Below are 24,288 nucleotides of genomic sequence, written 5' to 3' on the forward strand. Positions count from 1 at the left end.
AAAAATTAAGAGGAAAAAGATTTTTTTCAATAAGGTGTGACAAAAAAAAACTAATTTGATCACCAAATATGAAGATATTTGAGATGCTGTTTGAATTGTTTTCAAGTCATCAGGAACATGATAATCAGTTCTTGTACCAACTTGTCAACCATTTCACTCACATAATCTGACACTGAGGCAGGCAAGGTATTCATCGGAAAAACAAATGTAGGAGTGATGTGATTTTATCTATCAGGAATTTATTGGATCGTGAATAATGGGCATTATATAAACTGATAAAAAGAACAAAATGTTTTGTATGTATAATTTATGCATAATTGTAGAAGTTTAGCAGTGAAAAAATCCATGTGCTGTGTGAGCAAACATTAAATATATTAAATATAAAGAAAATTTCCTTCATTAAAAATTTGTTTGTTTAATACACGTTAATTGTTTTAATAAAAAAACAGACCTGACTGAGCAAACATTAATTATTTTGTAGTACATTGATTATGTAATATATGATTATTGCTGTAAAAATGGCTTATATGAGGAAACATTGTATATAAAATAATTTTTAAGTTTTATTTATTTAATTATTTGTGTAAGAGATGTTCATTAACATGTATTTCATAACATTAAATATAGTTTATTAAATATATATTTTTTATTATTATTAATATTTTCATTATGCAATTAATATGTTTATTGCTGTGATGAAAAAACTTGGATGAGTGGCTTGTATGAGCAAACGTGAAATATATTTAAAATACATATTACTTTTTTTTAATGCTTTGGAAATATTGCGCTATATTCTACAGTCATGCCAATAAAGCCCATTTGAAATTAACTGAATTGAATCTAATATGATTTAGTTTTTAATACAGTCCAAGTTTTCTTGTGTTTCTGAAAACTTTCTGTCTTTGCCCATCCATTTGTCATCTAAAACTTGCAAACGAGCAAAATGGGATCATATATGACATTGTGTTGTTTTGTTTTTGGAGTGAAATCTGGCTCCGTTTGCACCAGCTCTCTCTTTTCCAGAAAGTCAATACTTCATCATACGTTCGGTGAAATGGAAACCTCACAGAGGAACAGTCTGTGCTAAAAACAGAATGAAGAGGGTAATGTGACAATTAAAAATAATTACTTACTCTATTTCAATTGATATGAATCTTTTCAGACTGACTAGTGAGGCAACAGAAATTTGCACACAATAAAGAGTGTTGGGATAGTTAGAGTGTGTGTATTCTCCTGTGTGTCTCCAAATACTCAGTGTTACTTTCAACACCTTTTTAGCAGCGTCTGCCTCACCTGGACAGAAGCTCAGAAACTCAGGTGAGCAGAATAACCCTCAACACTGTCTGCTTAAAGATTAGATCTCTCATTACAAGAGATTGGGCAACCCTGAGTGCCAGTCAGTTATTTCGCAATTGCAACGTTCACGAAGTTGATTCTACAATGCTTGTAATGGAAATAAAGTTTTAGACAATTTTCATCCAAACCTAAGACTACTGAAGCGTGTAATCTTCTCATGTCTCAGATTGTTATGTAGAGACACTTTTAAGTGGGTTGTTGGTTAATTTCCCTGAAAAATTTGGCTCTGTGAATGATTTTTATTTGCGGTTAGATGACTCATTTCAACTGAAAAAAGGTGCAACACTCACTCTCAAAGAAATACAACTTTATAGGTTAAAAAACATGACGTTTTGGCCATTATCCAGGCCTTGAATCAACAATCCAATTAATTCGGTGACTCAGAAATCACACACTTCATCTTTATAATATGACATTACATTTATTCAATTAGCAGACGCTTTTATCCAAAGTGACTTACAAATGAGGACAATGGAAGCAATCAAAATCAACAAAAGAGCAATGATGTACAAGTGCAGTACATGTAGCAAGGGCTTTTAAATAATATAATAACTAAAAAGAAAACAGATAGAATATAAAAAGAATAGAGCATGCTAGTTGGAATAGACTGGAATAGATGTATTTTAAGCCGATTCTTGAAGATGGCTAAGGACTCAGCTGCTGGGATTGAGTTGGGCAGGTCATTCCTCCAGGAGGAAACATTTCATTTAAAAGTCCGTGAAAGTGACTTTGTGAGGGTGGAAAATTACCCTAATATAAATTTTTGTAACGAGTAAATATTAAAAATGTATTTATCATTACTATTATTTATTTACATGGTTTTTATTTACCTTTCTTTTATTTAAATACATTAAATAAAAGACTAAAAACATTGAATATGAAGTAAATAACTACAAACCTTGAATCGGTAAATACAAGAAAATCAAACAAAACAGTCATCTAACATTTGACAATTTTTATAATATTCTATTCAAGGAATGATGGTCTCTCTATGAGCAAACACTAAACGTATATTCATTTTTAAAAAGTTTTAAGAAAAAATTTATTAAAGTTTTCATTTATTCATTCATTTATCTACCCATGTAAGTAATACATGTTTATAACTAATAAGAAACTGTGATCTGTGTCTGTGAACATTACATTTTTATTTATACAATTATTTATTAATATGTATTTATTATTATTTATTAACATTTTATTTACATCTTATATTTAAATACATTAAATAAAAGACTCTAAAAACATTAAATATGAAATAAATAACTACAAAACTTAAATCAGTGATTACATGAAATTCTATAAAGCTGTATAATCTAATCATAAAAGCCAAACAGTTATTTACAGTGTATGTTATTTGAGTTACCCATAATAAATTAACCAGATAACCCTAATTGTTCAGATTGTTATTTCAGTTAATTTGTTTAAATAAAGTATCTGACATAAATGGACATTGTATGCTGCTTTAAAAAAAAAAAAAAATTCTGAGCCTGAAGGAAAGGCAGCTATAGGTGGAGGGGTGAATGCAGGGTTAGGAAGTCATTTTGATAGAGTTTGCCATTGTTAAGTGTTTGAGGGACCCATACAAGCACACAGCGGGTCTTTGGGAAACGACAAAAGAGGGACGTCTGAATTAGGAGCTGAGTAACTTAGATTTGGAGTTTCCATGGAAACACTGGTCGGGAGCGACAGGCAAGACTGGGAAACATCTGCTTTCTGTACAGCTTTTGTTAGTGAATGTAGACGAGAAGAACTACCAGTTAATAGTAGTTTCACAGCAGAATTTTCTTACTGGTGTTTTCCTTGCAGATGAATCAATAAAGTGAGGTTAAACCAAGGTAAGAGGTGGGCTTGACTGCTTTAGGGCAGAGGACGTATGGAAAGTGTGACATCACTGAAGAGTGAGTGTTTATCAGTGGACACATGACTTCAGGCGAACACCAGCTAATTTTGATGCATGATGTATAATAACAGCCAGGAGTCAGTTAAGTCAGATTACAGTCCCACCACCACAATAAAATAACAAAAAGAAAAAGAATACAAATGTTTTTTTATATATATATATATATATATATATATATATATATATATATAAATATATATATATATATATATATATATATATATATATATATATATATATATATATATATATATATATATATATATATATATATATATATATATGTATATGTATATATATATAAAATTGTTTAATAAAAAAATTTAAAATATATATTATAAAATACATACAAAGCATTAAATATTAATATAAAACAAACAAATAAATTAATAATTTTTGAACAGAATATATAAAAATATATAGAACATATTATTATTAAAGGGGTCATATGATGCGATTTCAATTTTTCCTTTCTCTTTGGAGTGTTACAAGCTCTTGGTGCATAAAGAAGATCTGTAAAGTTGCAAAGACTAAAGTCTCAAATCCAAAGAGATATTCTTTATAAAAGTTAAGACTCGTCCACACCCCCCTAAAACAGCTCATTTTAACACGCCACCACATCTCTACGTCAGTATGTGGTAAGATTTGCATAATGCCACCCAGATGTTCACGCAAAGAAAGAAGGCGTACCTTTTATTCTCGTTTTTTAGTATTGTTGTTGCCACCGCTGCCAGGTACACTCCTTCGTAGAATCGCCTCAAGCCGCCCGCCTCTGCTCACTCAAGCTGGCCGTGGTGTGTGACACTGTTTTATTGAGAAAGTGAAACTACTTTGTTTGGCCTTCCAAAAGAAAACACGACTAGAAATAATGTTTATATCACGTTTATAATGGGTTTATGTCTCGTCGCTCTGGCCGGACAACGCATCACAATATGTTAAGAGGCATAACATTTCCATCTCACGCTTGAGGCATTCTGCCAATCACAACACGCTGGATAGGTGGCCAATCACAGCACACCTCGCTTTTCAGACCGATAAGCCTTGTAAAAATCGTCGGGTTTCAGAAGGCGGGGCATAGAGGAGAAACAATAATGTACAGTATGTGGAAAATAATGTGTTTTTTTTAACACATTTCATTACACCAAATACACAAAATAATGTTCTTTTTGGTAGGATCATATGACCCCTTTAAATTAACATATTTTTATATTATTAAATATTAAAGGTTAGCACTCAGAAACTACCACAACAAAAAAAAAAAAATGAAAACAAATGTTTTTTAGTCCAAAACTGTGCACCAGAAGTACAAACTCACAGTTAGAGATTTGCTCCAACTCCCAGGGAACATTACATCACTTTGTTCACTGTCTGTGTCTTCCAAGAAGACCTTTAAAACCTGTCTGCCTCTCAACTGCATTATGGCCATGTATCTCAGACCGGTGAGACAGGGTGGGGGGTTTCCCAGGGGAAAGGGCTGTATTTGGGGCAGGTGATGCGATCTGTTCTCCTCTCTACCCTCCAGAGAATTGAGACAGTGGGAACGCAGGGAGTTATGGGGCGGCTTTGTGCGGCTGTGGAATTGTGCTCCTGGGTTCCCAGGATCAGACTTCAAACATAACCTCCCCATGCTGCTGCACAACAAGAGCTAAGTACATTGGCTCTGAATGGAAGGAGGGAGATCAGCTTATTAAAACACTGCTTCTGGACCAGCGCTCACACTGAAACACCATGTGAATGAAATAAGCATGACTGATCCCAAGTCAGAAGTCTAGCGTATATGCCACCAATATGAGCTCTTTATGAGTCTGTGATTTGTTTGCTCGGTTTAAAGGGATACTCCACTCCAAAATGAAAATTTTGTCATTAATCACTTACCCCCATGGCGTTCCAAACCTGTAAAAGCTTTGTTCGTCTTCGGAACACAATTTAAGATATTTTGGATGAAAACTGTGAGGCCTGTGACTGTCCCGTAGACTGCAAAATAAATAACAGTGTCATGGTCCATAAAAGTAGAACAGTAAAAAAGATTTTCAGCTGAAACTGTGGTCTTTGGTGATTCAGTTCAAGTCAGCGGCTGCATGTTTTTGGGAATAAAAAAGCATAACAGGAAACACAAAATTACTGTGACTGCTGACGATATATGGAGGTCTTACGAAGCGAAACGACCAGTCTGTGCAAGAAACTGCACATTATTTTAAACATCACCTGGCTGCAATCCACCCAGAGCCTCCGGAAAACGAGGAAGTCCGATTCTTTTCCGCGAACTGATTCTTTCAGACAGTTCATTTAATGAACTGGTTCAATTCACTAGTTCGTTTTTCGTAATCATGACATATCGTATAGACAATTATATTATTAAAGCACCCAATAATGATGCGAAATGTGGATGTTTTACATGTCTAAAGCATATAAAGTGAATAAACTTGTCTTCATCAGCTCCCCTTTTTACTTAAACAAAGAGAAACCATAAAAAACTTAAACTTAATAACCTTAAACAAGTTTAACTGGAGGCTGAATGACACATACACATCACATACGCCAATATTCTGGCACATTTCGAGCCAAAAGTTAGTTTAGTTTCGTTGAATGATTCAATGAAGCACTAAAAATTAAACTAAAATAAAACAGAAAATATACAGTATAAATAAAATCTAATTCGAAATTGAATTAAAACTAAATATTACAAAAAAATAATACTTTACTAAACCATGTTTCACAATTTGCATGCTTTTTACTTTAGAACAACCAGCTTTATAATCTCTAAAATAGTGCAACGGGTAGTAAAGCTGCCTAAGGCCGGGTTAACAGTGGTTATTGTGTGGTTAGTTCTTCTGTGACTTTGTGATCAGTCTGGCTGCTGCCAAGCACAGAATCAGGATCAGTTTGCCGCAGCTTTTGTGTGCTGCATGTTTTAGGTTTCCATCTCTAACAAGAGAGCAATAGCGGCTTCCTTCATTTTTAAACGATGCGGTTTGACGTGTTTCATGTAATAAACCAAGATTAACAATAGCAGTTTATAATAGAGTGAATATAAAGGCGGCTGGTGTGACAATAGCACTTTATGGGTCTTCTCAGGCGTCTGATTTCTTTGTCATTCATCAGAGTAGAGCCTGAAATCCAGCCGTGGGAAAGACAAAAAAAAAACTAAACGGATGAATGGCTGTCAAAGTCACTGTAGAGCTGGGACATGAAACAAATTAATTTTAAAATAAAAATAGACATGGATAACGGCGCATTTTCTATTGGGACAAGATCAAAACGCTTAAAAGCGCCATCCGGTGGACAAATCAGACATGCGCGTCCAAACTTTAGTGATGAAACGTGTCCAGGATATTGAATCATTTAATTCTAAATATCGCCACCTAGTGGACAAATCAGACAAAGAACACTATGTACCAGCAAAATAAATAAATAAATAAAAAATAATAGTAATAAACAGTATCTCGACTGAATTTTATTAAAGAATGATGATGTTATTTATTTATTATCTAAAGATTTATGCTTAAATTCTTGTAGGCACATATTTTTTAAAAAGTATTTTTCAAAACGTTTTTTAATTGATTATTTGGAATGGCTAGTAAAGGAAAAATGGCCAGCAAATATCCATCATGCATTTTTAACCTTCAGTAGGAAAAATAATACAGATCTGAAACATTAAAATGCATATTAATTCTATCTATCTATCTATCTATCTATCTATCTATCTATCTATCTATCTATCTATGATTAACATGTATTTAAAATATGGTTATTATTTAATATTCTTATTACCGGTATTTACATTTTTCCCTTTTTGTTGTTATATTGTTATTATATATTTTATATATTAAAATGTGTTATGTGTGTGTGCATGTGTGTGTGTGTGTGTGTGTGTGTGTGTTTATATATATATATATATATATATATATATATATATATATATGTGTGTGTGTGTGTGTGTGTGTGTGTGTGTGTGTGTGTGTGTGTGTGTGCGTTATGTATACATTAAATGTAATATAAATAAAAATATATTACATTTTGATCACTACATTATTCCCATATTATATTTCTGACTTTACTATTATATATAAAATAAATACTAAAAATGTAAAATAATAATAATAATAATAAACAAAACAATATTTTTTTATAAAAACTAAAACAAAATTACTAAAAATGGCAAAAGCACATAACAAAAATACAAAAAATAAGCTAAAATTAAAACTGAAATTATAAAAATAAAAGCTAATTCAAAATATTAATAAAAACAAAAAGGGAAATGTTGCCATGGCAACTAACTGTATATGTGGAAATATATGTGGAATATATGTGGAAATGGATTTTATGTATGTTATGTATTTTTATGTATTTCCAAATATATGTGGAAATACATAAAAATTAAAACGGAACTAAAACTAATACTGAAATTAAAAAATAATTTAGACGTAAATAGAAATACATTAAAAAATAAAAAATGACAAAAGCACATAACAAAAATACTAAAAAATTAAAAGTTCAAAATAAAACAGAAAATATAAAAATAAAAGCTAATTCAAATATTAATAAAAAATAAAATAAAAATAAAGTAAAAATGCAGCTAAATATTAATATTTAAAAAAAAAATGATGAAAAGCATATACAAATACTAAAAATTAAACTAATAATTCTCATACCTCTATTTCTGACTCAACTATTATATAGGGGGCATACATGGCCTAATGGTTAGAGAGTCAGACTTGTAATTCAGAGTTTGGGACACCAAACTTGGCCACACTTCACTTTTCATATTCTAAAATATGCATAATAATGCACCCTTAGTACTTTTCCTAAGTGAAAACAAACTGCAAAACAGATAAAAACAGGAAACAATAAAGTGATGATGACTTCACCACAACATTATTACCCATGAGCTTTGCCCTGTCTGCTGTTAAAGGGTTTAAGATGAGAGGAGCAGATGGCTTTAACTCCCACACACCTGTTACACCGCCACAAACGCTGAGACTCCTTCCTCTCTGCTTCACACAGTGCATGCTGGACGTGCTGAACATACACTATAAAGATGAGCGCTCAGGACTGGCTCCAGTCTGCTGCCGTGCTGCTCTCTCTGCTGCTGGACTCTCTGGAGACCACGGACTCCACGGAGGACTGGGATCTGTGTCTGAGGCTGCTGGAGCATCTGAGTTTGGATCTGATCGCGCAGGTGCAGTGTTTGCTGGAGGACCGGGCGGTGTGCCTTCGCTTTCTGGGCTCGTTGTGGGCAGATGATCTCTCGACGTGGGCTTTTCTGAACATCTAGACCTCCAGGTCAATTCTACAAATCAGCGAAGGATGATTTTCCAGAATATTTCACTGCAACAAAGCGCTCTGGCTGACTCTTCTCTGCTGTCATCATACTCTGCTCAACATTCACAAATATTTATATAAAAAGAAAGGCTTAAATTGCTGTCAGTTTTGATTATTCTTGATATATAAAGTCAAAGATCAAGTCAAGACAATTAACTTATTTGCACCTGTCAACTGTATTACAATTTCTTAGGTTAATGAGGACTTTTTTAATTTTCGTCTACTGCTTGTATTCACTGTAAACACAGTAATACGAAATACAAATAAAGTGAGGGACCTTAAATCATCATGTTTATGTGTTACTGAAATTTACTTCACAAAATTGTAAAAAAAAAAAAAAAAAAAAAAAAGTAGATGTAAACAGTAAAATGGAATATAAATACTAAACTATGAATAATTATTTATAATTGAATTACAATTTTATTCAATATGAACAGTAATATTAAACTGAAACCAAAAAAGAACTAAAAAAATCATTAAAAAAAAAAAAAAAATACAAAAAAAAATAATAAAAAACCTAAAAATGTGAAATGTAAATACTAAATTATAAATAATTATTTATAATTTAATGAATTAGAAAATAATAATAAATTGTATTAACGTTTTTAATACAATTGTATTCAATAAAATCAGCAATATTAAAAAAATTAACCGAGAGACCTTGAAGTTTCTGTAACTAATACTAAAATTTAATTCATACAATTATTAAAAATAAATTGCATGTAAAAACAATAATGTGAAATATAAATACTAAATTATCAATGACTAATTAATATCATTTAATGGCTATTTTAATAAATCAGTAATATTAAAAATAAACAGACCTTTAAACACTACATGTTTCTGTTACTAATACTAAAATGTATTTATTTATTTTTATTTAAAATTATTTTATAAGTACATCAATGTAAACACAGACGGACCTAAAAACCACTCTACAGTTAAAAAAAAAAAAAATTACACTATAAAAAAAAAAAAAAGGTAAAAAAAAATAAAAAATAAACAACCAATAAATATATACAAAATAAATTTTTTTTTTTTTTTTTTTTTTTTTTTTTACTAAAACTAATATTTATATAAGATGTATATAAAATGGGTTCACGGAAACCTGTGGGGGAAAACTACATTTCCCACAATACATCACGCGACCAGGAAGTGCATCACCACTCAGTTACGTGTCACGTCAAAACCTTCTGTACACAAATATCACGAGCTGCTTAATTTTTTACCACGAGATGTGATCATTCTCTCACATCGGACCTAAACTCGTTCTTCAAACATCGTGTCTGTTGGAACGCGTAAGTTATCGTCCGGTTTTTTCCATAATGTTCCACTAACGGATGGATTCTAGCGGAAAAGTGCCTCGGTCGCAGTGACAGAACCTCTTTGACTCTGTACTATTAATTACGCAACGATTACGTGTCACGAAATACATTTAGCAACCGGTATTTTTCGATACTCAAACTTAACGACACCATTTCAATCGACCGATATTACAGCGATAATCAGTTTATCTTCTGTTTCTGATACTTACTTTTTTTCTGTATTTTCGTATATTGGCGTTTAGCTCATAATTTAGTATAAACATTAATTAAAAGTACTCTAAATTATATTTCTCATTATTTATATTATATTAAAATATATTATTTTATTATATTAAATTATGAATTTGTTTATATATGATATATGTATTATTATTAAATATTATGTACTTTATATAATAAAATGTATATTTTTTAATTTATAATTTGTATTTATATATTACATTTATATTTGTATTTTCATTTGCTGAAAAGAAAATTATTTTTACCCCAATTCTCATTACAGTTATATATTTTAAAAAATGCAGTCTTAAAAATAGGCTTCATCTTGATGCAAAATATCATTTATATATAAAGTTTAACCTGGGAATTTATTTCTTTATGAGATTCATACTTTTTGATTTAATGATAGACACATTCCTGGCAGTCTGGCTCCAGTGAACTGTTATTAATGTCAATATTAGATGTACATTTGTGAATCTTGATGAAGTTGCTCTACCCAAACAGTGCTGGTGTTGATGGAGTGTCTCGTGCCTGTCTGACGGGTTTTATGTCAGGATGAGTGGCGTGGCGCTCGCGGTGGAGGTGGTGGTGGTGTTCTTCCTCGCGCTCTTCCTTCTGCACCGATATGGAGATTTTCGCAAGCAGTATCGGATGGTCCTGTTCGCCACCCTCCTCGCCTGGTTCCTGTGCTTCCTCATCGTCTTCATCATCCCGCTGGACGTCAGCACGGTGAGCCCACCTGCACGTGTAGAGACCAGAGTTAAAGGTGTTGTGGTGTAGTAGTTAAAAATCTGGGCTTTTTTGTTTTATCTATACATTTATTTATTTTTTTGGGCTGTAAAATTGTATTACAAATAATCATCCAATAACTAAGAATGAGTGAAAATTTCCTGAAAAAGTTTCTACTGGCATTAAAAAGTCTTAAATCATCCTTGCACAAATTAAAGGGTTAGTTCACCCTACAATGAAAATTAGGCTGCGTTTTACTCACCCCCGAGGCATCCTAGGTGTATATGACTTTGAATCCAGTCGGAGTTATATTAAAAATAGTCTTTCAAGTGGTTTAATGGCACTCAGCGGTCATTCCAAAACACCATAAAAAAAAACCTCAAATAAAAAAAAAAAAAACTTCCATAAAAAAAAGTGTCTCACACGGTGAACAAAGGCCTCCTGTAGTGACTCGATGCGTTTTTGTAAAAATAAAATCCATATTCAAAATGTAATAATCTCTATAATGTAGCTTGCGCTCACTGTTGTACATGGAAGCAGGTCCGGGCAGATGACGAATGAGGTCAGCGTTACGCATGCAACGCTCAAAAGTGACGCATGTGGAAACGCAGCGGAGAGATCAAAACAAAACAACGTTCACTAATTAGAAGTACAAAACGAGGATTTGTAAAGAAGAATGTCGGAGGATTTCGATATAAGCCAAGAGGAGACTGGTTTTCCTTTGCTAAAGTAAGGAAACTTGCTTCTTTTGATTCTGTTAACAAACATTGGTTTTCACGAGACTCACCGGCGCATGTGCAGCGCTGACCTCATACGTCATCCGCCGGGAACTGCTTCTTTGTACAACTGTTGGCGCAAGCTACATTAAAGTGATTATTTCGTTTTTCTTACAAAAATGCATTGAGTCACTACAGGAGGCCTTTGTTCATCCCCCGGAGCCGTGTGAGACACTTTTTTTTAAGGATGGGCGCTTTTTATGTAACTTCTTTTGGACTGAAGCAATGCAACACCTGCTGACGGCAATCATAGAGCTTGAAAGATCAAAGACAATTTTTAATATAACTCCGACTGGATTCGTCTGAAAGAAGAAAGTCATATACACCTAGGATGCCTCGGGGGTGAGTAAAACGCAGCCTAATTTTCATTTTTTGGGTGAACTAACCCTTCAAGGCCTTAAAAAGTTCTTAAATCAGAGCAGAAAGTCTTAAATTCATAAAATCATGGCATTAAAGTTTACGTGAACTGCAATAAAAATCAGTATCTTCCTCTGTATTTTTGTTTTGTTTCAATTACAAATATCTAAATAGACTTAAATCAAGACACTGTACATTTACTTTGAAGATATGAAGTCTTGTTTTTTGAGAAACTGAACATAATTATATGAGTTTGTTTCAAACAAGAACAAATATCTGTCCGTTGAGCCATCAAAACTGATTTCCCTTTGAATTAATTAGATGTTTTCTGGTATTTGTCTTTGTTTTGATCATAAATCCACTTCATTTTGATCAGTTTCTCATTAAACAAGACTTCTTGTCTCATGTCATTTTGCAGCTCAAGTAAATGTATAATGATTTAAGGATTTTAAGACATTTGCACTGAAAAACAAGACAAAAATTCTCTGAGTAAGAACATTACTTTTTGCAGTGTGATCAGAAGGTACAGTAAATGTTATTTCAATATTCTAGTGGTTGGGAATTAAAAAGTGATGGAGATCTGTTGGAAAATGTATTTTTTCGAAACTTTGAAGAATTGCTCATACTAGACACCATTTAGAGAACATATTGACATTATGTTCCATTCATTTTATTCATTAAATATTCTTTACTTGGTCTTAAAAAGTCTAAAAATTAACCTTCATAAAAACCGGTGTATTTAAAAAACATTTTAAGTAGTAGAATTAGACTAGGGAATAATGTTTGCATTTATAATTAAGGCATTTAACATATGCTCTTATCTAGAGCCATTTACCAAACCTGCTTTAATGTATGCATGATCAACAGATGGCAAGCATGCAATTCAGAACATTTCCTGCAGGGAAAGAAGCGCTATCTAAACACAAATTGTGAAAGCAGTCTTGTTTTCCTTTTTATTTTGCCACTGTTGTCTTATTTTCATTCCCTGTGATGTGTTGCTTCCACAGACCATATATAACCAGTGTAAGACTGATAATCAGGTGCACCAGGTGGCGATCAAAACTATCAACCATGATAACTCCTCCAACTCTTCGGTATTTCCAACACAAAGGTAAACACGTTTGCTTTGGTCTAATGAATAGCACAAGGAATAACTAAAGCCATGAAGTGTGTTTAAACACTGTTGTACAAATAGTGCTAAGATTTTATGTTGAGTTAACACAGTTAATATGGTTATGCATTAACTTTTTAACAACATTCCACCTTCTCCTGACCATAGGGTCCCAAAGACTTGCCAAAAGCCTTGGAGTTACATCCCAGATGGAATTCTGCCAGTGTTTTGGAGGGTGGTGTACTGGACCTCACAGTTCCTGACATGGTGCGAGAGAAATTGTGTCATTAACCCCTGGTTCTTCACAATTAAGAGCAACAGTAGGGTTCTTCTGACAGAACTATCTTGAGCTCTGATATTGCTAAATGATGTAGTAAGATTAGATGGCATTTTGAATTTAACACAGATGAAAACAAGGCTGTGAGGGGTAGAGTAACGGTCTTTATGATGACGCGCACTGTACAAAGATCCCAGATCATATCATTTTTGCCAACTTTAATTTTTTTCGGGAAGACATTTCACCAGTTGAACAATCGGTATGTTCTTTAACAACAGTACTATCGACTTTTTATTCCAGTAAAAAATTAAATGTGGCGCTACTCTGACTAAGGTCTGCAATGTTTTCACTTATTAAAAAGTAATTATTTGGAAATGGACATTACAATTAATTAGTTCAGCAGTGAATGCTAAATCCATTGGAGCATCGCAAATCATGCAATTACGTATACAATTTAATATATACAGTATTTTTATTTATTTTATTTTTATTGCAAAACATTAACACTTTTATTATACTTTTTTTTTAAGGCTACAGTTATTAATTTAGTATTACAATATATATATTTTTTTCAAGGCTTCATTGAATAGTTCATCCTCTTATAAAATAATTACATTATAAAAAATAAAATAAATTGTATTTGTATATAACCAGGAAGGTCCCATTGAAATACTCCACTAAGAACTCAATTACTGACAGTCTAGCATTAGTGACATCATCAATCATTTCGGTTTTATGCCACTTTTTGTAATTACAAATTCAATGTTTTTGATTTTACTGAATTATAAATGATCTGACAATGTCTTGTTTCCGTGTGCGCAGGCTCTTGATTCCCTTCATGCAGTCATATGCACGTTCAGGAGCTTTCTCCATCTCAGGAAAGATAAAAACAGCTCTTATAGAAAACGCCATTTATTACGGCACATACCTGCTTATCTTCTGCTCCCTGCTCATCTACGTCGCCGTCACTCTGAAGTTGCATCTCACCTGGTCTGTTTCCCGCCCTCATCTTTCGCCTTCAAACAATCACAACACTCCTTTCATTTGTAGACCAATGCACATCTAACTTTTTTTTTACTTTAATGTGTTTAAAGGTCTGGCTTGCGGACGATCGGCATTACCGCCGCCAACACCTGGGGGTTGTTCCTGCTGGTGTTGTTGCTGGGATACGGCCTGGTGGAAATCCCGCGCTCCTATTGGAGGGCATCGTGCCACGGACAGCTGCTGGCAAAGACGTACTTTAAAGCAGCAAAACTGATGACGGAAAAAGTAGATGCCGAGGAAAACCTGGAAGACGTCATGGAGGTAAGACATCATCGATACTTTGATCAAAGTCCATGCATTATCTTATCAAAAAAACAAGTGCATACTTAAGTGTCCACACTTTTACAGGATGTCAAAACAGTCAGTGAGACGATCAAATACAATCATCCTCTACGCAAATGCATTGACACTATTCTGAAAAAGGTAAGTTTAACGGAATCTACATCCTACTGACTGTGCATGTGTAAATATGGCGCATTAACACCCCCACGTCTTTGTCAGTGTCCTGTAGAATACCAAGAAAAGCTGGGCAGGAACATGGACGATTATGAGGACTTCGATGACAAAGGAAACCCTTATCCTAGTAAAAAGAGTTTAGTCAAATTACATAAACAGGTAATAAAATCACTGCAGCTATATAAAATGATAATATAAAGCATATTCACTGACTAATGCATGTATAATAAATATTATTTAAATTTTATAAATTTAATTTAAATGTATCATTTGAAAATTTAAATTTATTCATAAAATACAGTAAAATACAATTTTATATATTGTAATTATAATATATCGTTATTATATTAATATTAATTGATTTGTACTAAACATATACTTTTTAAAAATAAACAATTATTTGTATTAAAATATATATCATGATTGACTTGTATTGTAATTGCATAGTAATAATATCCTCTTTTCAGGTGATCTATGCTGTGCAGAGGCATAACCGTACGCAGGTTCAGTGGCAGATTCTATTGGACGAGGCTTTTCACTTAGAGGACGTGGCCAAAAATGAGACAAGCTCCACCCACAAGTTCGTTCACAGCTTCCCTTCTGTCGAACCGCCCGGCTGGATCAGCAAGTACCTGTACACGCCCACTGTGGGTGAGAAAACCTGTGAATGCATTCACACTCCTTCTGTAGAGGAAAATACATTTCTTTGCTTAGTACAATAACACCTTTATAGCACGAGGGCCTGTTAACAATGAGCGCGCATACAAAGAAGACTTTATAACAATGCATTCCTGTTGACCCATTCACACCCATTTTTGTTTTTTTTAATGCCTAGAAAAAGTGCTTTAGTGTATGAAAAGGTCTATAGGAGAGCATTGTTTCTATTTAAAATGTTTTTCACCTTTGTTTTCAGTGTGGGTGAAAAATACACCTGTATTCCAGCAGTTAAGTGTCTTGAGTATATTAGTCATCTATATCTGTGTACAAGGGACTAACTGGAACCCATTTATAAAGCTCAAAAAACATTTTATGCAAGCATGTGAATGCAAACACTTTGATTTTATATGCTGTTCTGAAATGTGTCTAAAAGTAGTTTATAATGGAAAACAAATGCACATTCTCGAGGGCTGCTATTACAAACTTTCTTCTACAGTCAGTGTTCGCTTTCAGATCAAATAATAACATGGTGAAGAAACATTTTGGCTTTTCCAGTCCTGTAAATCACAATTTTATATTTTCAAAAATGAAAATTCTGTCACCGTTTATTTACCTTCAAACCTGTTTGAGTTACTTTGTTCTGTTGAACATAAAAGAAGATATTAAAGAATATTAGTAACCCAAACAGTTGCCGGTAGCCATTGACTTCCATAGTAAGGGAAAAAAGTAAGGCTTTCATCACTATTTATCTTGCTCAGTCTTTTCTTCAACCCATGTTTTATTTAGGTGGCATCATTAAACAGAGAGTTTTTATGAAACCAGACTGTTGCACAAAAACACACAAGTCTAGTGAGATTGCAACATTTGTGGAAGGAACAGTCTTTTGCCGAATGCTGACAGAAAAACCAATAGTTTTATCATCAAATGTCAAGCCACTTTGAAAAGACTCTGGAATGGTTGCTTCATTTCAGCACACATGACTGATGTCACCTACATGTGACCTTTACAACACAAAGAAGAAGTTGGTTGTCTGGCCGAGGCCATTTTATTTAAGAATGGATGTCAATGGAGTCATGGCTTCTCTATGCAAAATAAACTGCTTTTGTGAGAAAACAGCTTATCGTTTAATGAATCAACAGCCTATATAATATGTTCAACACATTTGCAATTAAACATTCATTTTGGATTGATCTTATTTTAGAGTTTACACTGTAAAAAAAAAAGTGCTGTTTTTTTAAGACACAGTCACAGACATTTTTGCGACAGGTAGGATTCAGTTTATGGCCAACGGTATGTGACTGTTGCACAACGAATTCAATGACCCCAGGGCTGTGATGTGATTGGTCATCAGGGCCCAAGTTGGACGTTACACTTTCTTTCAATGATAGAGCTGCAGACCTTGCAGATATTTGGCATTTTGTGGTTTGTTTAAATCACTAACCTTTAGTAATAAATGTTGTAAATGAGCAGTTTGAATAGGTCGTAACCTCGTGCATCTCTCTCTGTGTCCTGTAGAGTGGTACTGGGAGTGTGTTTTGCGCCGGTGGTGTTATCGCGTGCTGGCGGTGGTTTTGTGTGCGTTCTCTGCAGCCGTGGTCTGGTCTGAATGCACCTTCTTCAGCACACAGCCCGTTCTGTCTCTCTTCGCCGTCTTCATTCAGCTCGCTGAGAGAGACTACAACTATGTTTACATAGAGGTGAGGAAACACAAGCGCAATTATACACATATATTGGAGAAGGCTGTATAACTGCATACTGCCGTTAACACGCCTAAAGGCTGAAGACAGGGTCCAAAATTAACACCAAAATGAAAATTTACTGGCTATAAAACCATATTTTGTATTCTTTTTTTATTAGAAGAAAAAAAACTTTTTGAACCTATGTCTGTGGTATTGTTTATATATTTTATTTATTATTACAATATACTTGCAAAGAACAGCCATCCGATGCAGTTAACAGTGTTTGTAGCCAGAGCTCATTTGCAACACTAGTCTCTAGAAAGGCTTTTATAAACTACAAAAATAAACCCCTGAAACATAAACATGAGTAATTTTAGAAATATGGAACAATTGAAACTGTAGAAAAGTGCTGTATAAATAAATTAAATTATAGGCATTCTAGATAAAATTTGGATACTAATTATCCATCAAGGTAAAAGTTTGAAGAGAAGCAGCTTTGTGATGCATCTGGTGATTTGCGCGTATTAATTTCTGTACTTAATCTCAAACTGAAACTTTGTTTGTAAACCATTTTACTTGCATAATAAATCATTTGATCTAATCGCAACAATCCTTACTGTAAATGATCACTGGGGCTGGATGATATTTGTGTTTTTCCCCCCAGGTTTTCAATTGAAGTTTAGTTTCAAAACTTTGATCTAAAATGGTTTAAAAAAAAAAAAAAAAAGTTTTACAATCAGAATATAATTGAAATTTTATGCTTCTAAAATGTACACACATATATTTATATGTGTGTGTGTATATGTATGTATGTGTATGTATATATATATATATATATATATATATATATATATATATATATATATATATATATATATATATATATATAAATAATATATATTATATATAGGAAAAAAATATATTAGATATTAAATATTAATATTACTTTATTACAAATAGTATATTTTATATATATATATATATATACATACATACATATACATAATATGAAATGTTCGCAAACCATTTTACTAAGTGAATTTGAACCAGAATTCAACAGTAAAGACCAACATGATTATCTGGAAATTATGGTAAAAAATGACTTGAGGGGTTAAAAAACTGAAACCTGTGCATTATTATTTTGTCTTTGTCCACTAGATGGCGTGTTTTGTCACCATATTTTTCTTGTGTTACTGCGTGTACTCCACTGTGTTCCGGATCCGAGTCTTTAACTACTATTATCTGGCCCCTCACCACCAGACGGATGCCTACAGTCTGCAGTTCAGCGGCATGTACGAAACACCATATGGCTCTTACAAAAATCATCTGCGGGTTGTTTTGATTAGTTGCTGTATCAGTAATCTGCATGTTATTCTGTTCAGGTTGTTTTGTCGCTTGACCCCTCCGCTGTGTCTGAACTTTCTGGGTGTGATTCACATGGATTGCACCATCTCCCATCAGGACAGGAAGCAGACCGCGTACACTTCAGTGAGTCACACACCACGCTCACAGTAAAAATATGATCACGTATCTATAAAATAGCATTTGTAAGTAATGCACCAATAAGGATTAATTTAAGCAACGTTTAGAACTAATCAAGGATTGAAAAAGCTGTAACACAATAGTGTTATTATTTAGTTCAAGTCAGTTTAGTGTTGATTCAGATCAGTTCAATAACTGTGTAAAGTTCATCATCTAATTGTGATATAAAAAAGTTTATTCAGTATATCACCCAGCCGTACTGATTCTTACGGCCACTTAATCTCTCTCTATCTCTTTGTGTTAGATAATGGGATCCATGCAGGTCCTCTCATTCATCGCAAATGGATTTTATATTTATTATCCTATGCTCATCGTTTTGCTCTGCATCGCGACTTACTTCAGGTAAGATTTCACAAAGTTGGCTTTTATATAATATAGAGACTGTTGTTGGCAGGCTGTTAGCTCGTTGTTTTTCCTCTTGTTGTTCTAGTCTGGGCACACGCTGTCTGAATTTGCTGGGCTTTCAGCAGTTCGTGGGTGAGAATGATCTGACCTCTGACCTGGTGGACGAAGGACGGGAACTCATCCGGAGAGGTACTACAGACACCGGCCCTTCATTCAAACTCTCATCAGTTCTAATGTTAATACATTTTTAATCATTGCTAAGATCATTTTAGCAGATATACACTTAAAATTACCTTAAATGTTTTGTCAAATATTTTATCTAATTGTAACATTCCTAAGAATGACTGTAAATGATTACTAGGACTGGATAATATTGCTAAATTACATATATCAGCATTTTTCAGTCTATTATTCAAAGTATATCTTTTATTTATCTTTTATATCTTTTTTTAATCAGAATATCATTTAAGATTGCATTTTTTCTTTGCATTGCATAAAATTGCATTGCATTCTCAAGAACAAAAATGGTTGTAGTATATATACCTATAGAAAGCCTTAAATTATTATTTTATATATATATATATATATATATATATATATTACTTAACTGACATTAATGGCAAAAAAATTAATGCAGTTATATATACACCTAAACAGCTACTATTGCACACTTTCCTGTCACATATTAATATGCATGAGTTTAAGGTTTATAGTTTTAAGCTATTTAAAAAACCTCTTCAGTCATACCCTACCACATTTCAATGGCAAATACAAAGGTGCTACGTCACATGTTCATCGTACAGTTGCTCTTGTTTTCAGAGAGAAGAAAACGTCAGAGAACAGAGGATGGAGAGAGCAGACGGAGAGTGAGTTTGTTTCTGGCTAAACTGCCTCAAAATTATTGTTGAGAATTATGCACTTATGTAATCACTGATGCCTGTCTGAAGCCTGTTCATCACGTCTCTGTCTGTCAGGAATGGAGGGAACGCTATAGTGAACAGAGGGAAAGATACGGCGGGAGAAACAGAAGTGTGTACTCGGAGCTGAAGGAGACGGACGGCTCTGGCACAGACACTGGCAGAGGTTAAGAGGATTCACACGGTCACAAAACACTCGTGCAAAATGCTTCGAGCAATAATTGAGCTCTTGGTCAGAAGTGATGAAGGTCATTGAGTTAAGACAATTAATATTCAGTATTTTTATTGATTTAACTGCACTGACACTGATGAATGAGAGCAAAATTTGAACTGAATTGAGCTGAATAGTGACACTAACAACATTGACACTGTTATTATAAACCGAATTGAATCAACATTGAACTGACTTGAGCTGAATAAAGGCACTAATGTCTTCCATAGAGCTACATATAGATGAACTGAAGTTGTTTCATGATTGACTTTGACAGTTATTGAACTGAACTGAATCAACTTTAAACTAAATTGATCTGTATAATCACTATTATCTTATATAGAGTTTATATTCCTTTCATATTGAATTCATTTTATATTATTAACACTGTTATTTTCCTGTTTATTAATGTGAATCTGCTTTGAAGCAATCTGTATTGTATAAAGTGCTATATAAATGAATGTGACTTGACTTGTGTGTGTGCAGCTCAGTCCCGTAGAGATCGAAGCGACAAAGCCGAGTTACTACAGGATGTTGAACCGTTAGACTTCACTGGAGAAGAACCGCTGGAAACAGATAGCAGGAGGTCTGTATTATTGTATCTAGAAATAATTGCATTACTGTCAGTTATGGGAAGGAAACCATAGCTCGAAAATAAGGGTTTTCTCATGCTGTCACTCTGAATAGTTTATTGAAATGTCAGTACAAATTTGAATATAATATTTTAATATAAAGATTATTTAATTTTTATTATGTTATTTAATTCATATGACTCTTCTTACCCAAGTACAAGAGAAAGAAAGGATGGTGCCAACAGTTCAGATTTTTTTTCTTCTTAAAATCTGAATTAGTTTGCCCAAATAATAATCATGTGTGTGTACAAGTATGTGTGTATAGATAGATGGATAGATACACTCACTTTTAATATTTACTGCATAATTAATTAGCACAGGTAAATACATTTGTAATGAATTAGTTATACGTAAATACAGTAGACATTTCTTCAGACATTACTGATCTAGTGTTAATTGACAATAAATATTGCATTTACATGTATTTTCTTAGCAGAAGCTACCTGTATAAATATAAATGTCCAAGTGAACACAATGAGTTGTATTAGCAGAACTTTAAAGTTTAAAAAAATAACTTCCAACCAATCTCCATTACTTTTCAATTAATTAAACAAACAAACAAAAAAACAGCTTAACTAAAATATAGAAATAACTTTATAGTACCTTCTAATCACACCGCACAGAAGTTATGTTCTTCCTCAGTATTTTTTTTAATTTTTCAGTGCATATGTCTAAAAATACTTTTTAAGGTATTTAGAATTAAGAATTAAGATAGATAAGCCATCTTGTTTTCTGAGAAATAGATCAAAATGAAGTGAATTTATGCATGCAGAAAAATAGCTTAATTCAAAAGATAAAACAAGTTTGACATTTGTTCTTGTTTCAAGCATAAACTCACTTAATTTTGTTCAATTTCTCAAAAAACAAGACTTCAAATCATCATTTTGCATCTCAAGTGAATGTACTGTATCTTGATTAAAAGATGTTTAGGTATTGGAAAACAAGACAAAAATACTGACAGATATATAAATTTTTTGCAATGAATGCAACATTTAATGACATGACTTTATAAATGTAAGACTTTCTGCTCTAATTAAAGACCCACAGAAACCTTGGAATAAAATGAAACCGTTAGGAAATTAGGCATTTTCGAGGTTTACATTGGACTTGTGTCTCTGCAGGTCCGCTGGAGGACATTACCTCTCGACCTCTGCATCTCGTGCACGCATCTTTGATGATGTTTAAGAACAAGGAGAACAATGAAGGGAAACTGTTTGCACTTTTTAACCTTCACACTCTTCCTGAAGTGACCAGTGAGGGTCTGCAGCTTCAACGCATCTGTCTTTCTGTAAAGTGTTTTGTTTTGTTTTGTGTGTGTTGTCCTCACCTTCCATTGCCCTTTTACTTCCAGATGAAGCCAAAACGGCAGACACCACAGCGATGGTTGGTTTTCATGTAGAGGATCATTATCATGTCGCTGAAAAGGGAAAGAAAAGGGTCACGTTAGTTTTCGTTAGAAGTCTAATTTGAAGTTTAAAGATTTTTTTAAAGATTGTATTTGCTGAATGCATGAACAGGGGATTTTTTTGGTCACCCAGAATTATGAGGTCTCACTGGGTCCTGACCTGTGTGCCCTGCTTTGACCTCTGACATTTCACCCTACTGTTAGACCAGTAAATTACCTAAAGGGAATACTTTTGTTTGACTATTTTGTTTAATCATTCATTATTTAACAGATCAGACTTTAAAGTTACGGGGAGATGATTCGTAACATTTCATTTTGGTTATTCAGCTCTCTTTGGTATTGTACTGTAAACTTCAAATCTCTTTGATCAAACAGTGAAAGATGTCTGAATGCATATAACATCAGTCCTGTTTTGCTTTTTCATTTATGTTCTATTTATTATCACTGTCCCTGAATTAATATTAAATAACTGCTCAGTGCTACTGACATGTTGAAGGATGATTTGTGCTTTTTTGGGGGAGATGACACACAAATCTGTAGCAGCTGTTTTAATGATTTTCTGTTTTGTGTTCTTGTTTGTTTTCATTTCCTCAATACCTCAAATAAACATTAAATCTCCATTACATTACTGTACAATGGAGTGAGGTTAAAAAAAAAAATGTCTTGATATTTTAATGCTACTCAGTGACAGATTTGGCTGTTCACACTTATTATAACTGAGAGTTTGAACTGAAGAAAAAGGATCGAGGTCTGTGTTCTTTCTTTGGCATTTCAGTCTGTGTTAATGCAGCCTGTACCCACTAAAACTACTTGAGGTTTTGGATGTAAATCAAACGAAAACATTGTAGCAAAGTCTCTTATCACTACAAGGCTCTTCAGTAATCATAAAAGAAGATATATATAGATATTTATCTGATGTAATATTTTCACAGCTGAACACGTTTTTCTACTTGATATTATAAGCAGACTATATAAACAATCTTTCATGTTTTCTGTTTTACAGCACTGAATTGACTTTAGTTAGTTTGTTTATTGCCAGTGATTAACAGAAAAGGATATTTCTTTGTTAGCCAAATTAAATCCTCTTTGGTTCAGTGGACAACGTGACATTTTCCAAGGGTGAGCAATTTACACAGAAAGAAAAGAAAAGATAAAAACATAAAAAGTGCCATTTATTTGTCTTTGGAACACAAATGTGCTCAAACTGAAGGCGTTTTATCTTGCCCTTAAAGGGATACTCCACCCCAAAATGAAAATTTTGTCATTAATCACTTACCCCCATGTCGTTCCAAACCTGTGCTTAAGCTTTGTTCGTCTTCGGAACACACAATTTAAGATATTTTGGATGAAAACCAGGAGGCCTGTGACTGTCCCACAGACTGCCAAATAAATAACAGTGTCAAGGTCTATAAAAGTATAAAAGTCGTTGTCAGAATACTCCATCTGTCATCAGTGGTTCATGTCAGCCACGCTGCGCCTATCAGCCACTCTCCTCCAATTGTACACAAACAAAAGTACAGATGGCTGTTTGCTTTCAAACCAAAGTGTCAGCACATAAAAAACGGATCCTTGTGGCGCGGCTGATACAGAAGAGCGTAAGCCATCTGTGTACTGCTCAGATTCGCCAAAATGGCACTACACTGATTTGGAGAGACACAGAGGAGAGGAATTGCTGAATAAAGTAGTTATTTTTATTTTCTTCGTATAAAAAAAAAGTATTCTCGTCGCTTCATTATGTTACGGTTGAATCACTGATGACAGATGGACTATTCTGACGATGCTTTCATACTTTTATGGACCTTGACACTGTTATTTATTTGGCAGTCTATGGGACAGTCTCAAGCCTCCCGGTTTTCATCCAAAATATCTTAAATTGTGTTCCGAAGAAGAACAGAGCTTTTACGGGTTTGGAACGACATGGGGGTAAGTGATTAATGACAAAATTTTAATTTTGGGATGGAGTATCCCTTTAATTAATTAGTATATCATTAATATTAGTATTATTAATATTATTTGTACATATTATTT

The 24,288-nt window shown here is 33.4% G+C and overlaps 1 protein-coding gene across 2 annotated transcripts; it reads left to right on the forward strand.

Annotated features, from left to right (window-relative positions):
* The first annotated feature begins 9,718 nt into the window (after positions 1-9,718).
* On the forward strand, positions 9,719-22,883 carry lmbrd2a (LMBR1 domain containing 2a). Of its 2 annotated transcripts, none has more exons than XM_019117627.2 (18): positions 9,719-9,876; positions 10,627-10,851; positions 12,992-13,095; positions 13,264-13,362; positions 14,195-14,362; positions 14,467-14,677; positions 14,765-14,839; positions 14,918-15,031; positions 15,340-15,523; positions 17,045-17,226; positions 18,367-18,500; positions 18,591-18,696; positions 18,995-19,092; positions 19,181-19,284; positions 19,915-19,961; positions 20,070-20,178; positions 20,710-20,809; positions 21,977-22,883. In XM_019117627.2, the coding sequence occupies exons 2-18, from the start codon at positions 10,678-10,680 to the stop codon at positions 22,038-22,040; spliced, it is 2,073 nt and encodes a 690-aa protein (XP_018973172.2). In that variant the 5' UTR covers positions 9,719-9,876; positions 10,627-10,677; the 3' UTR covers positions 22,041-22,883. The 2 variants fall into 2 exon arrangements, with proteins under 2 accessions (XP_018973172.2, XP_042608265.1); XM_042752331.1 differs by having other exon boundaries at positions 9,723-9,876; positions 10,677-10,851.
* The last annotated feature ends 1,405 nt before the right edge of the window (positions 22,884-24,288 follow it).

This window comes from Cyprinus carpio, chromosome A5 (assembly GCF_018340385.1).
Source record: "Cyprinus carpio isolate SPL01 chromosome A5, ASM1834038v1, whole genome shotgun sequence".
Classification (NCBI taxonomy): Eukaryota; Metazoa; Chordata; class Actinopteri; order Cypriniformes; family Cyprinidae; genus Cyprinus; species Cyprinus carpio.

Excerpts from the sequence above, each read along its gene's own strand:
- lmbrd2a (XM_019117627.2), top strand. The coding sequence starts at position 10,678 with ATGAGTGGCGTGGCGCTCGCGGTGGAGGTGGTGGTGGTGTTCTTCCTC. Across the intron at positions 13,096-13,263 it reads TCGGTATTTCCAACACAAAG|GGTCCCAAAGACTTGCCAAA; the intron begins GTAAACACGTTT and ends TCCTGACCATAG. Across the intron at positions 13,363-14,194 it reads ACCTCACAGTTCCTGACATG|GCTCTTGATTCCCTTCATGC; the intron begins GTGCGAGAGAAA and ends CCGTGTGCGCAG.